Here is a 15,188-nt window from a genome sequence, read left to right on the forward strand (position 1 = left end):
CCAGCCGGATTTATGGCACTCATTCACAAACAGCTCGACTTCTGCAGCAAAGACTCACTCTCAGTCCACCTCTCTGGCCATTTCTCTCTGTTTCCGTCTCTCTCCCTCGTCCTTGCTGTTTTTCTCACTTGCATGATTCATGTCTGTCTCTTTGTCTTTCTTTATATTAGTGCAACAACCCGTCTGTCGTAATTCTCTTCACTGTCTGTCTCACTTCTACCTTTCACCACTGAAGCCTCCATCACACTTTCATTTCCAGTCTTATTCTGAAGCTTTTCTGAGACTTAAACCTCGGGTCTCTTCCTCTCTCTAATGTCTCTCGACGGCGGCTTACGAAACCAGCCACCCCTCAAAGTTGCGTGCTCGCTGTACTCGCCCTACATTTCTGAATACACACTCATCTACGGTGAATGAGCAGTCAGTTAGAGTGAGACAGAGACTGCAGTGCTTCACTATTAGGGGTGTGGAAAGATGTCTGGAGATCCCACTCACTCTGCACTTACATGTGTGTGAATCTGATTGTGCGTCTATGGTGCATTTTCACAGGTTTACGAGTCACAAGTTGTACGTGGTCTACAAGACCATAAAATGTGTACAGTAAATACATAAATGCTGAGCTTGTGGGTGTTTGTGTGTGTATGTGTGTGTGTGTGTGTGTGTGTGTGTGTGTGTGTGTGTGTGGAGGGGTTGCTTGCGCATGAGTGTGCAAACAAAATATTAATAAAAAACCTGTGCTGTACTGAGTTGTATGTGCAACAGTGCATGTGTGTCTGTTTGCATGCTCAGAGAGGCTATATAGTCTGTACAATATGCACAAAAGTGTGTTAATGTGTGTTTGCTTGCACAGGACCAGGCACAGTGTGTGTGCGTGTGTGTGCTACAGTACACGTACAGCTTATGTAACGCCCAGGCATGTTCTAACTCCACTGCTCCTGCTATGTGTGTGTGTATGTGCTTGCTTGTATGCGTACGCCCAGTTGTAACTGTGGTAAATGTACCCGCTCGCCTGTGTGCATGTGTGTGTACCCGGCAGACTGCAATGCTGCAACCAGCCAGCTCTGTATCATCATTGACCAAACTCGCCATCTGTGCCTGTAAGCTATAGAAACAGTGCGTCGCACTGCTACACAGCAATCACACGCCATTAGCGTCTTATGAAATCGCAGCAGGATGCCACTGTGTTGCTTGTGTGTGTGTGTGTGTGTGTGTGCACTCATGCATGTTTAACTGTGTTATTTTTTAGCCTTTAGTTTGCATGTTGTCTTGTATTCTTCAGTGTATTACAGGCTGTACCTGCTGGTACACGTGCATGCCTCCCTGCGTACACACAGTGTGTGTGTTTGTGTGTTCGCAGGGTGGCCCACAGTGTATATGGGTCACTCTCTTAGGAACCATAATCCCACGTTTGGACCAACTTACTCACTGGGGTTTCACTCTTCCTGTTGGGCCAAGCTGATGGCAACAAGCATAATGACCTCACCACAGCACTTGGTCATTGGCCTGCAGACCCCTGGCCTCTTAGCCAATCACACGCTGCTCTGGTGACATACAGCCTCCAGCGGCTGTTCTGATTGGCTGGGGAGGCGGGACTAAGGGACGCTGGGCTGTTAAGGATGCCTCTGATTAGCTGGCAGGGGAAAAGAGTGAGAGGGATGGAGAGAGAGAAAGCATGAGAATTTGGGAGTTGGTGTTCTTTGTGATTCCTCTGAAACTACACTCAACCTGTGGCTCACATGGATCACAGGACACACTGCACAGCACAGGGAATATGTACAGATAAATAGATAGCACGCTTGTTTAAACTGTGAGTTGCAGTTATAATATACGAGACAGCTTGGGATGTGACACATTCATATATGTTAAATTTGATCATGTCATGTCAGTGTGTTTTAGTCAACTGAAGATGTCCAACCCGTTTCAAAAAGCTTCCCCCCTGTCGATTTATCCACACACGTTTTAATGTTTGTAGACACATGCAGAGGAGGTGAAAAGAAGAAGAGAGACAGACAGACATAAAGAAGGATTTCATCCCTGTCCTGCGTGCCTGTATAAGTCCCAGACATGCCCACAGAGGAGCTCCATTGGCCGCCGCAGCCTCGCTCTCCCAACAGCTGTTCTGTGTTTTCCCACACTGTGATTGGCCGCGTCGCGCCGTCGATCAAATTTACTTTGACGCGTGGCCCCGCCCCCGCTCCCCTTCTGCGCGATTCTATTGGCTACTGTACCCGTTCGTGCTCCGCGATTGGCCACACGGGCTGGTTGTCAAGGCTTTGGGGGCTTCATTCACCATTTTGCGACTGTAGTGTAGAATGTACAGGGCAGTAGTTTTTCCTCCTTTTAAGTTGCTTTGCCGGAGAAACATGAACGGCTGCTAATTGGCAGCTGCGGACGACCGGCCACCCTGCCCTATTTTACCCGGCGGACTCAACAGAGAATCACACTGGGGTACTATATTAGCACTGGTGAGTATAAGCTGCCCACAAATCTTTCTCCTGCAGCACTGCAGTGGGGCTTGTTGTGCTTTTTTGCCGAGCTGCTAACGTTGTTCATGTTTACTGTGGCCATAAACAGTATTAGCAGTTGAGCTGATCAACGTATTTCCCGATATCTGGGTGGCCTACGGAGACGAGTAGAGGGCGGATTGGGTGTCTTCTGTGAAAAAAAAGGGAGCGGTGCGGTTAGACATAGTGAGCTTGAAACTTTTCCACTAGAAATAAATTCAACGCCATAACTGCTGCTGGACTTCCTAGAACAATTTTTTCGTTGCGTTGTATCAAACCTCGGAAACTCCTCGCTTTTTCATTCCTCCTCCTCTCTCTTACACTGACATATTTTCTTCCTCTTTTTCATGAATCAACGTGGCTGTTTGAATTAATGTGCTTTTTTAAAGGGCTCGAGGGCCTTCTCCTTGTTTGTGGACACACATTGACACTTTCTCCCTCTTGTATCACGGTTGCAATAATGCAAATGACGACGAGGGTCAGTACAAAGTTATCCGGGCAGCTTTGGCTGTATTTTCAGACGACTGTCACTTTCGGATGGCCCGAAAAACCGACTTTTGTCCGCTGTTTGTCGTTGTGTTGTGTGTGGCTTTGGAGTGGATTGATAAAGTTAACGCGTTCATCTGCTCGGGACATTTCACACTGTCATGCAGCACGGGGAATATGAGCCGTATTACATGGTATTAGGTGTCAATGTGCCCGTTAAACCGGTTATTTCACGGTGACAGTGAGTAGAGCGTTTCCAAGCGGCCTTGTGTGTAGTTGAGGCCTGGTCGCTGCACGCCACGGCCTGCTGTGTTGTGGAGTAAAACTGGTAGTAATCGCGGTACTACGAGGGCTTGACACATACACGGTACTATCCAGCTAAACCAGAGGTGACGACGTCACCTCCTGTAGTTTGCATTTTGTGCTTTGGCCCTTGTGTAGATAAAGTTAACAGCTGTTATCTACTCCGGATTATGATAATGTCAATATATTTATACACCCTGGCCTGTCTTTTGTAAAGCACTATAGTGATCCTGTTATAGACTTTAAAGGAAGTGCTCATGACAAAGCTATACCAAAAAAACGGTGGCACAGTTTGATGTGGGTCAGAAATATACCATTAAAAATGCTTTAGCAACACCACATGAGGTTAAAATAAACCATGGCGGGCTGAAAGGTCCGTCTGAGTTCACAGGAGGACATCAAATGCTCAGGTGAAAGTGAATTATAGGGAATTAATGTCAAGGTTGGCAAAATATTCATAGAAGCATGCAGTTTTATACGCATTAGGCCTGTATGTTTATAACGTTGACATTATCAAGTTAACTCACTTTGTACTTGATATTATAATCAGTTGCATTTCACTTCAGCTGTTAATAATTTGGTTTTACACAGTTGTGTTTGAAGAAAAACTAATTAACCCATGACCAAATCCTGGACAATCGGTTAGCTGTACTAAATTATGCATCCTCAAAGGTAGCAGTTTATGTTTTTGTCATCCGACATGTAGAGTTGCAATGATTTATCAATTACTTGTCAATTACTAAACTAATCAGCAGTCATTTTGAGTAATTGTTGAACAAAAATAGGTAAAAAATTCTCTGATTCCAAGTTATCAAATGTGTATATTTCCGGTTTCTGTACTCCTCTGTGACAGTAAACTAAATATCTTTGGGTTGTGGACAAAACAAGACACTTTAGAACATCATCTTGAGCTTTGGGAAACACTGATTGACATTTTTTACCATTTTCTGACATTTTATAGACCCAACAACTAATTGATTAATCAAGAAAATAATCAACAAATGAAAATAATTGTTAATTGCAGCCCTACTGTCATGACTTGTATCAGCTCGATGCTGCTCACAGTCATGTTTACTATGTATTGATGTGAATTTATAAAACACGGCAAATGCTGAACTTTGTGTATACCTGAGACACAGGCCTACTATAGCTCCCATATGGGTATCCTTGCTCCATATTTCACAGTGGGAAGTGTGAGTTGCGTCAGTTTGTCTTTAAGCTGTTATCATTAGGTCCATGACTCTGACACCAGCTGTTGTACACAGTGCACTACTGAGTAAACACACGTAGCATACCTCTATCGTGACCAAGTAAGGCAGACTGCCAAATTATTTTATGGTGCCTGCTCTACGGCTGTCTGTCCTAAATAGGGATTTACATAGAGCACAGTGATGGCTGTGAGCTCTCTAGCTCTCTGTGTGCACTATCAACTATCATCACATAGATGTTTGCTGTGTGTGTGTGGCCTTGAGACAGGCGGCACTTATCTCTGAAAATGGATTTCTCTCTAGCCGATATGATGTGGCAGATATTAAAAGGACCTGAATGAATGCAAGCCTTCACAGACAAACAGGAAGGCAGCAAACGGGAAAAGAGACAGGCTGACAGAGAGAAAGAGACTGGTGGGAGGATGGATGTAGAAACAGGGACAGACAGGCAGACATGCAAGTTAACAGACTGTCACTGACAAGTAGACATGCCGAGTGGTGGTTGACAGACATCAATCCAGAACATTTTGACAGGGAATATCACAGTTGGAGTGAGACATTTCAAGAAGATGACGCCGTATAAAAAAGGTGTTTTGATTCTCCCTCTTATACACTTGTTACAAACATCTTTCTTGCTCTCATAGCTGCGTGGAGACTCTTGTTTTGGAAGAAATGAGGCAGAGCATACAGCAGCTAGGACCAAGTCCCGTGTGTAACTCCCACACAAACAAACCAGTTAAATGACAATGGTCCCCTGTTCAACAAGTCAGTAAAATTAATCTATTTTACTTTATAAATGGAGGCAGAGCTGTGAATGAGTCTGGTGTGGAATAGGCGATATTCTGAATGACTCTGTCATGGCCAAGAGTGATACTGAATAGCTCTGGTGTGGAATAACAATTATTCGGAACAACACTGCTTTTCTGGATGACTGCAGCACAAAATGAGGATAGAGACTAAGTGGAAGGAGAGGAAAGAAAGACGGAGATGAGAGGTAGAAATCAATATTAGAGAGAGACGAGAGAATGAAGGCAGGGGATAAGAATGAAAGTGTAATAGTAGCAAAGAGAGAGGGAGGAATAAAGTAACGGGAAGTTAGGTAATGGTCTTCCACAGGAAATGGAGTTTGTAGGGGCGGATTGACTCTGCTTTGAAATACATAGATAAAGGTCGCCACCGAGAGAGAGAGTAAGAGAGACAAAAAGGGAGGGTTTCAGTATGCGAGCGAAGAAGGAATTCCCCCGCCTCTACTGCCCCGGCCAAGAAGTAGTGTATGTGTGTGTGTGTGAGAGAGGAGTGCATGCAGAAAGGCTTGTCTGGGCAAATTGCTTCTCACTATTTCCATACTGTGTTGTAAGTTGAAATTGTTGTTTACCCTACGATATGGCCTCCTGTTTTCAATATGTACCTGGTATGGATGCAGGTCTTGTGTAATGTGAGTAGAGCCTGTTATGTAATGAATTAATGTGTAATGAATTTGTAGATGAGTCATATTCATTACTACTGTAGTACGATGGTGCATCATTTAACAGGGAATACATTTCATAAAATTAATGTTTAACGGTTTATTACTCAAATTTTTTATAATGCCTAACCTCACAAAGTCACACTTGCTGTGATTTTATTTTGAGTTACTTTGATGTTACTTTAATGTTTCATAGATGTTTGATTTTGATACAGTCAGTCACTTTTCCTCTCAAAATCATGCAGTTAGTTAGTTATCTTGCATGGCTTTGTGCATGTCTGAATGTGTTTGCCACATGAGTAACCCACACTCCCTGTTCTCTTTCTTTCAGTTTCTGGAATAAGGTGGGCAAGTGCCGAAGTCGCACAACGAAGACAAGACAGGATGGGAGAGAGAGGCCCCAGCAGAGGAGGAAAATAGAGAGAATAGAAAGGAGGGGGAAGAAGAAAAAAACGAGGCAGAGCAAGGGAGGAACGCCAAAGAGAATCTCTGGAATAAATAAATAAAAAGACTTGTTTGGAGAAAAGGCAAGCTAGATGAAAAGATGAAGCCGATAAAAAAGCAGGGCCGGCGCTCTCCTCCCTCCACTCGGGCCAAAGGGGGGAAGCGCCGCGGAGTGGGGGATGCCCCAGAAGGAGGGGAGAAGAGAGATTCGGATGAAAACAGAAACAGAAGCAGATCCCCACAAAATCGAACACCCTCTTCTTCTAATTCACACTCGGAGTCCCCTCAGGCAGACCCAATCAGAGCACGGGACACCTTAGAGGGGGAGGGGATTCACAGAGAAGGGCTGTCAGAGACGACAGTATCCCTTGTAATGAATTCTGGGAAATTTTTGACATCCTCAGATGATAGATCCGGGAGGTCAGTTGTGAGTGGCAGCAGCCACAGTGACAGTGGTGGTAGTAGTTGTAGTAACAGTAGTACACCAAGCGCCAACAACAGCCCAAACCCCGCCTCAAGCCGAAAAACAGCCACCTTCAAGGCTCGCGTTCCCAAGAAAAAGTACACGTCTGAACACTGCTCGTCTACCACTGGTAACCATAGCAACCCTTCCTCCAGCACGCCCCCTCCTCTTCCTCTTAGTGGTGGGATCATCAACCATGAGTTAACGGGTTCAGGAAGTGACATCTGTGTCTCGCACCCTGATGGCAACAATCACAGTCGGAGCCTGATGGACAACTTCCACAGCAGGACCACTGGCAGGGATGGGCCTCAGGACAACTCTCCAGGACCCCCACCCCTGTCACTGGGAGGGGAGAGGGAAAGACCTGGAAGAGGTGAAGGGGTAAGAGATGCAGAGCGAGTGTCGCCCAGTCCCCTGCCTCGCTGTTCCTCAACAGACACCGCCAGTGAGCACTCAGCTGACCTGGAGGTAGTCGGCGACACACATACCCCTACACAGATGTCTACACATGCACCACCCACTCTCCCTGATGCTCTGTCGGATGCCCTGGCCAAAGGGCTGAAGAATCAGCGTGTCCTCGCCCGCCAGCTTAGGACAAGAAGTGACGAGGAGGGAGGTAGTGAAAGGGATGAAGGAAGGAGTTCAGACTTGGTGTTCCGGGCTGGGGTGGTCCGTAAGGTCAGCGGTGAATTTGGAAGCCTGGAGGTACAACTCAATGGGGAGAAGACGCTGTGCCGTTATCCGTATCAACATGACAGCCCCCCAGGGGTGGTGGACATTATCCTTGATGCCCCGCCCCCCGGTGTTCATCCAATACCTATGGGCACCCGCGTCTGCGTGCCATTTGGCAATGAGGAGGGCAGCGAGGGCCAGTGGCAGTGGTACCGAGAGGGTGTGGTGACCCAGGTGGACACACACCCTGCAGTGGCCAACCGCTACCGTGTCCTGCTGTCTGAGGAAAGATCTCACTCTGCGGACGAGGAAGAGGATGGCAGAGGGGCAGCTGCTGCTACCCAGGCAGTGTGGGTCTCCCGACAAACACTCCGGCTTCTGGTGCCACCATGGGACCTGGATCTGCCTTCTGGAGGAGGACGAGATGTTGAAGAGGGGGTCAGAGACAAGGAAAGGGAACGGGAGGACAGGGAGGAGATGGATGTGGAGCAGGAGGTGTGTCGTTTGAGCAGGGGGTTGACACCCAGCGTGGGGTCGGTGTTGGGGAGAGGCATGCCCTACCCAGGCATGGTCCCTGTGTCCTCCACAGCGGGCCACAACATTGCCTCCCCAGTAACCCCAGTGTCCGTCCTCAGCCTCGCTCCTGGCCGAGAGTGGGAAATTGAGAAAGACTTGGAGAGAGAGAGGGACCTACAGAGAAAACAGGATAGAGAGAGGGAAAGAGAGCGAGAAAGGGAGAACAGTGCAATGCAGCAGCAGCAGCAGCAGCAGCAGCAGCAACAGCAACAGCAACACCACCCATACATGCCACTCACCCCCGAAGAAGACATGGAGGTGTCCCACTTTAACATGGTCCCAATGGGGGCGATCATACCTGGGGTCAAACCAATGGCAGTTCCCCAACACCGCCACATAGTCTCTAAGCCCCCGCCTGGCTACCTCAATCCGCACCTGTCTGTGGTTCGGGGCATCGGGATCCCCCCTGCACACCTGACCTTGAACCCTCATCCTCCTCCTTCACCTGTCCTGTTAGGCCTTGACCCAGCAACCGCAGCAGCTGCAGCAGCTGGTGCTGTCATTGCCACCCCCCAGCTCCCTCCTCTCCCTCCCATCTCATCTTCCACAGCATCCTCCTCCAGAGTAGAGAAGGCCTCGGGAGGAGGGTCTACCAGTGGGGGAGCAGGCGGTGGCAGTGGATCCGGATCATGTTCAACCTCCTCCTCACGTTCCCGCACCCCACTGACAGCTGCCCAGCAAAAGTACAAGAAGGGAGATGTGGTGTGCACGCCAACAGGCATCCGTAAGAAATTCAATGGGAAACAGTGGAGGAGGCTGTGCTCCAGGGAGGGCTGCTCTAAAGAGTCCCAGCGCCGAGGATACTGCTCAAGACACCTCTCAATGAGGACCAAGGAGATGGAAGCAAGTGGAGGTGGCCGGGAACGGGGTGGAGCCAGCAGCACAGGGACCCTGACACCATCCGACCTCCGACTGAGCGGTGGGAGAGCAAGCTCTGAGTTTGACTGGGATGAGACCTCACGGGAAAGTAGTGAGGCTAGCAGCCGTGGAGGAGACTCCCGCCCCCGTTTGGTCCTTCCCTCTCTGCTCCCCCAGGACCTCTCTCGCTTTGATTTTGATGAGTGTGAGGCAGCGACCATGCTGGTCTCCCTCGGGGGCTCCCGCTCAGGCACGCCATCATTCTCCCCTATCTCCAACCAGTCGCCCTTCTCCCCTACCCCATCACCCTCACCCTCTCCGCTCTTTGGCTTTCGCCCTGCCAATTTCAGCCCAATTACTGCTTCTGCCTCACTTCCTCCACGCCGCCATCGGCAGCTTAGCGGTACTAAGATGGGCACACCAGGGGCTGAGAGAGAGCGCCACCTGTCAGGGATTGTACCCACTTTTCAGACCAACCTCACTTTTACAGTCCCCATGAGCCCCAGCAAGAGGAAGCTCGACACACACCCACCCCCTCCACTGCCTGCAGTCCAGGACTACCAGACCAAACCTGAGCAACAGCAGCTGGTGGGCATAGGGGGAGGGGTGGTGGGAGACCCAAACGTGGGCCACAGTCCTGCCGCCTTCAGAGTCCTCTCCCCCCAGAGTCAGCCCACAACCCCCTCTTCACTTTCCTTTCCCCGGCCCCGTAGCGCCACCAGCAGGCCACCATCCTCTGCTGCCTCCACACCTCCACCCATGCTGGTCTCGCCCACTCCTCCCTCCCCGCTGCCCCAGGAACCCTCCCCTCGGCGGATTGTGCCCCTTCGCGATTCCCCAGTCATTGTCCGCAACCCAGATGTCCCGCTGGCCAAATTCTCTGATGGCCCATTAGGAAGGAGAGAGAAAAGCAGGTCCAGAGAGCACAGCCAGCCCCAACATACAGCTCCTCCAGGCCTGCAGGTCCCTGTCCCCATCAACGGGGCCACCACCAACGGTGCAGTTCTTCTGCGCAACCCTACATCCACACTTGTCCTGGTCACCTCCAGCTCGGTAAGGGAGTCACTTTATTTTTTGTGGCCGTAAAAAATTTAGAACATTCATTAAATAGTATTACATATTTTTAGTAAGATGATGTAAGAATGCTTGTTACAATTTCTAAAATGTCTTTTTTGGTGATACAGTATTATGCTGTTGGTCAAAGGTTGATCTTGCAAAAGTGACCATCTACACTGACACTGTTGTTTTGATTTTGTCACGTGGGTGATGTATAATCTCTGTGATTTTGTCAGTGAATTAAAAGAATAGTCCACTGAAAATCTTTATTTTAAGAATCAAATACTAATCGTGATAGGTGGCCCTCAAAAATTTGTGGCTTGCTGTAAGTCAGCTTTGATTTACAGCGGTTCTAATGGAGTGTATGGAACATACTGAACATATGGATCAACAGCAGATAAGTGGATTATGTCGCAGGGGTTTCAGTTAAATATCATTTTGAAAGAGAATATATATCTACTATGTTATTGCTAAGAGCCAGTTCTCAGCGTATACTAAAAATACGTTTTTGATGTCTCCTCCCAGTCCCTGACTCCAGCCACAGTGGGCCACACTGCCCTGTCCAGCCCCTCCACCCCTGGGTCGATGCCCACTTCATCGAGCTCAGTCCTGTCCTCCTCTGGTTCTGGAGGCAGGGAGAGAGAGAGGAAACCTGAGGGACACCAGGATGCCTCTGGAGGGGCCCTGCCACAGCCGGTAGCATGTCACCCAACGCCTACTGCCCTGCTGCCGCTTATATTGCCAGCTGAGTCGCCTCACCCTGCTCCACGCAAGCAGATCATCATGGGACGTCCAGGGACTGGTAAGGGAGGATAGGAAGAGAGAATAAGGGATCATTGTGGTATTGTGGCTTCATTCGCGTCAGATGCAGTTTGCTGAGCGACACTGCCACATTGTAAAGTAGGAAGGGATGTGCAAGCTGAAGCGTAGTGCTTCTTTAGGGTTATAGGAGTGTCATCAGAGTGCAGTGGCTATGACTCATGTACACAGTACTGTTGTTTGCTTGCAATTTAAGATAGTATCCACAGATGTTTTTTTGCCCCCTTGGAGCATTTTGAGTTGTAAATTTATGTTTAGTAGGCATGTATTTGGCAAATACAAAATTTTCCCAATTTGTTTATTATAATAAACCATGAGAAAAAGTAAGAATATCGCTTTGGATAAAAGCATCTGCCAAATGAGTAAATGTAAATGTAAGAGTATGAGAAATGTTGCTTTTTGCCGCATACTTTTAAAAGAAAGGCTATTTTACCAATAGCACTCACAATTGCTCTAAGGGTCTAAGGATAGAGCGTGTTGTGTGCTGTACAGATTGTAAAGCCCCTTGAGGCAAATTGTGATTTGTGATATTTGGCTTAGAGATGGACTCTTTTCAGCTTAATCAGCCATATCCTGTGCCTGTGTTTCACGTCATGCACACAGCAGCACAGACAGTAACCGACTATTGTCACAGCTACACGCACGCACACACACACACACACACACACACACACACACACTAAAAGGAAAATGTTTCATGACAGTTCTTCACTGTGAGTGAAGAAGACACAGCGCTCCCAATTTGTAAACATGAAAGGCAAAAATAAGCAGAGTTTCCCACACCGACTTTACTTGTGCAGACCACCCAGATATATTAACGCTTGCCAGCATATAAACAGAGAAGGAGAGAAATTATTTGGTATTATGTTGGATACAGGGAGAGAGAGACAGAGAGAGTCAGCTATTGGTGTGTCTGTGTCTGAAGGAAAAAGCAAGATGAGTAGTTTGTAAGTAAACACTAAAATAAGGTGGAGAATTAAGGAGAATTAAAATGGTGAGATAAGAAATAACCTATACAAATATACCCTCTTTGCCCCCAGAGTTACACTGTCATTCTGTGGGAGACACTGAGCTGTGTTATACTGCAGTTTATTTTCAGCTGGATTTTATTTGTATAAAAATGCTCTGACCAGTAGGCTAACCTAGAGCACCTTTTATTTTGAGATGTGTTTGAGGGAGAGAAGCTCCCGTAACCTGGTGCAGTTTTGGAGAAAATTTAAAAGTTATTTAACAAAATTTATTATTTAATAATAATGCTTTATTATGAATATACTATTAAATGGACCCCAAGAAGAATCGCCATTGCTTGTGCTGGTGCAAAGAAAGTAAGAATTTACAAAAATAAGAAATAAGAAAGAAAAGTTACAAAAATGTTTTTGTATGCTGTCAGTTATACTTATTAGAAAGAAACAAAATTGGAATTGGCCATAATCAGATTCAAGTCAGACCTTTTAAAAAAAATCTGAATCGGCACCTCTAATTGGGCTAAATAAATAAAATTGACTTGATGTGAATTTTATCAATGGCTCCCATAAAATCAGCCACAGTGGACAGCGGGAACGTACTTGCATTCATTAATATTATACTGACAGCAAAAAAAAAAGAAAAGCCACAGCTCAATAAATTATAAATGAAGTTGTTGGCATTTTATGAACATTAATTTTGACCCAAGCTTCAATTCATTTCAGGTCCTGCATACTGGTTTTGGTATTCTAGGGAGTGTACATTTCATATACATCTTTGTTCATTTTCCTTCATTACCATAAGGCAACTCTCTACAAAATCCAAGACGTACTGTTAATGTCAGAAGGAGCACAGTGTTGTTTGGGGTAGAATGAACGTGGTTGATGCATACCAGCAGTTTTGTGTACCCTTTTTCAAAGCATGTATTTTGGAATATTTTGTACTTTGTCTGCACAGTGTTAGATATAAAAAAAATGGCCACTGAGAAATAGAGGTGTTTGGGTTAATCATATACTCTATGCTTGTTTCCATGCCAACCTCGTAATATTACAGTCAAAACTCAGAAATGTTACTTTGAATCTATGAATAAGGATGATGGTTTCCATTTGAAATGCATGATATATCTTCTGATGCATTTTGTGATATTTTAACACAACACTGAAAACTGGGAGTGTAGTAAATGTACATGGATTTGTCTTAGTGCAAGAAAGATATTTATTGGCAATTTATATGTTGTTCGGTTTCACATTTCATACTGACAAAATGTAGAATATACAAGTCCTACACATTCAGGAAACACATTCTGGCATGGTTGTAGTTACAGAAAATTTGTTTATATCCATTAATACAAGTGTCCAAAGAAGCAGATTTCTATCATGAGGATCTTTGAATTCTAAATTTTAATGTTTAGTTTTTCATAACCTCTTTTCTGATTGAACGATAATTTTGTGACTTGGTTCATGTGGTAAAGATGACTGCAGAGTGAAACCTTTTTCTTCTGAGGCGTGATGATCAGAAAAGGTTTGATGTATCAGACCTGCTGCTCATTGTGTGTAATCTGTGACTCAGTGTGTGTAGTGTCAGAGTTATTGAGTGTGCTTGTGTGCGATTGTGAGTGTGCGTGTGCAAGGGGTGTCACCCTTTTCATATATACGCATTTGCGCGCGTGTGTGAAAGAGAGATAAGGGGTGTTGCACAGAAACTTTAAAAGGATATTGACATGTCTAGACATGCAAGACTAAGAGCGGGAGTGCAGAGAGCAACAAGGACATTCACACCTCCTTCTTCTCCTTCTCCACCCCCCCCACCCACTCACACACACACACACACACACACACACACACACACACTCAACTCAGTGTTCCAGACAATCAACAACCTCAGACAGGGCATCAAGGGCAGGTCCAGCATGATGTGAATGTGTTTCATCACTCTCAGAAGAAAAAGGAGTAATTGTATTGCTGGCGTGTTGTCATGGATACACTGTTTCCACCGGTACAATTAGCGCAGTAAAGCGTTGAGGCCTGAGCTGATTACCGGAGCGCGCTTTTATTTCTCTCTCCCTTTCACATCCCTCGCACTGCTAACAGCCACCTGCGTCTGTAGCGTAATGTTTCCTCCACCATACATTTTTAAAAGCACCTAGAGCCACAGTGGGCCCAGAAACAAACACATTCAGACGGCAGTGAAGCCCCCGCGGCTGAGATCTCTCCTATATATAGCCCAGCTCAAGTGCAGATGCATTAGCATCACAAGTTTCATTACTGCTCTCTTTGAGTACATCTGCAGCCTTCAGTGAGGAAGAGATCAGAGCTCAGATTTAGCTGAGGACCCATCTTGTTACATAGCTCAGGAACTGTATTATTTCTTTTGCTCTGACTAGAGAAATGATTTGGAAATTTCTCCAGTGGTAGTAATGTGTAGTCATAGAACAGGTGGATATCGGTTGAGTAGCATAATTTTCCCACTTTAAAGCGTGAAAAGACAGCTGTTCATCCCATCAGGTGTATTTCTTTATGATTGCAGCCTCTCGCTAGTCATCACTGTCACCACTTCAAGTAAACCAATAGAGACTGATGGAAATCCAAGCAGTGTTTCTGTCTCTGATATTTCACAACTCATCACTGTCAGTGCTTCCCTGGAATATTCATGCCGTGCCTCTTCAGGGTGTCAGCAGGTCTTTCAAAAGAGTGTCTCTCTCTCTCCGACTTCCCCAGTCTGTGGCATCTAAAGCCAATTGTCACCAGTGTGTAGTTTAATTTTTTAAAAAGCTCAGTAATTTTCTAAAACTGCTGGGCACTGTAGTTTTTAGCAAACCTTACTCAAACGGGAGTAAATCATGCATTTGTCAGGGACTATTTTTGGCGGTGGATTAATACACATTTGGTGTTCTTGTGGGAAATTACAGGAGCACTGTAGGATGGTGCGTGTCAGATTCATTTAAACTAAATTACAGTGCCCGTGTCCATTGCAAGTAAGCCAAATGTCACCCAGTCCAACGATGTGGCTTGCTGATGTGCTTTTAATTGTTTTCGAAAGGAATAGAAATGGAGCTCTGTGGCGCAGAGTCAATCAGGCGTCTAAAACAGATAATGTGTGTCTGTCATCAGTTCATTCTTACTTTTCTGAGGATTTGTTGACAATAAGAACTGTTGAATATTGCTTTGTTCTTTTGAAAAGTGCTGAAATGTCACCTGCTGTAGGTTTAATTTTATTGATTTTGTTTTCATTTTAATCTGGATGCTGTTACATTTGGTTGAGGCAGAGCTGGAAAGTAAGGCAGACAAAATAGTAACTGTGTGTTATTTGACCACAACTGTGTGTGGAAACAGTGAAGAATGTTGATTTTGCACTTCCACTGGGTGACATTCTGA

At 46.0% G+C, this 15,188-nt stretch overlaps 1 protein-coding gene across 3 annotated transcripts in view; it reads left to right on the forward strand.

Annotated features, from left to right (window-relative positions):
* Window positions 1–2,311: 2,311 nt before the first annotated feature.
* Window positions 2,312–15,188, forward strand: part of cica (capicua transcriptional repressor a) — a 37,484-nt gene continuing 24,607 nt past the window's right edge. For 2 of the 3 annotated variants that reach the window (XM_046059178.1, XM_046059180.1), the window contains exons 1-3: window positions 2,312–2,462; window positions 6,295–10,029; window positions 10,558–10,834. In XM_046059178.1, the coding sequence (XP_045915134.1) occupies window positions 6,508–10,029; window positions 10,558–10,834 (3,799 nt within the window). In that variant the 5' untranslated portion in view covers window positions 2,312–2,462; window positions 6,295–6,507. Of the gene's footprint in view, window positions 2,463–5,826; window positions 5,934–6,294; window positions 10,030–10,557; window positions 10,835–15,188 lie in introns of those variants that run through there. The other variant, XM_046059179.1, reaches the window with a different exon arrangement.

This window comes from Micropterus dolomieu, linkage group LG09 (genome assembly GCF_021292245.1).
Source record: "Micropterus dolomieu isolate WLL.071019.BEF.003 ecotype Adirondacks linkage group LG09, ASM2129224v1, whole genome shotgun sequence".
In the NCBI taxonomy this organism is placed as follows: Eukaryota; Metazoa; Chordata; class Actinopteri; order Centrarchiformes; family Centrarchidae; genus Micropterus; species Micropterus dolomieu.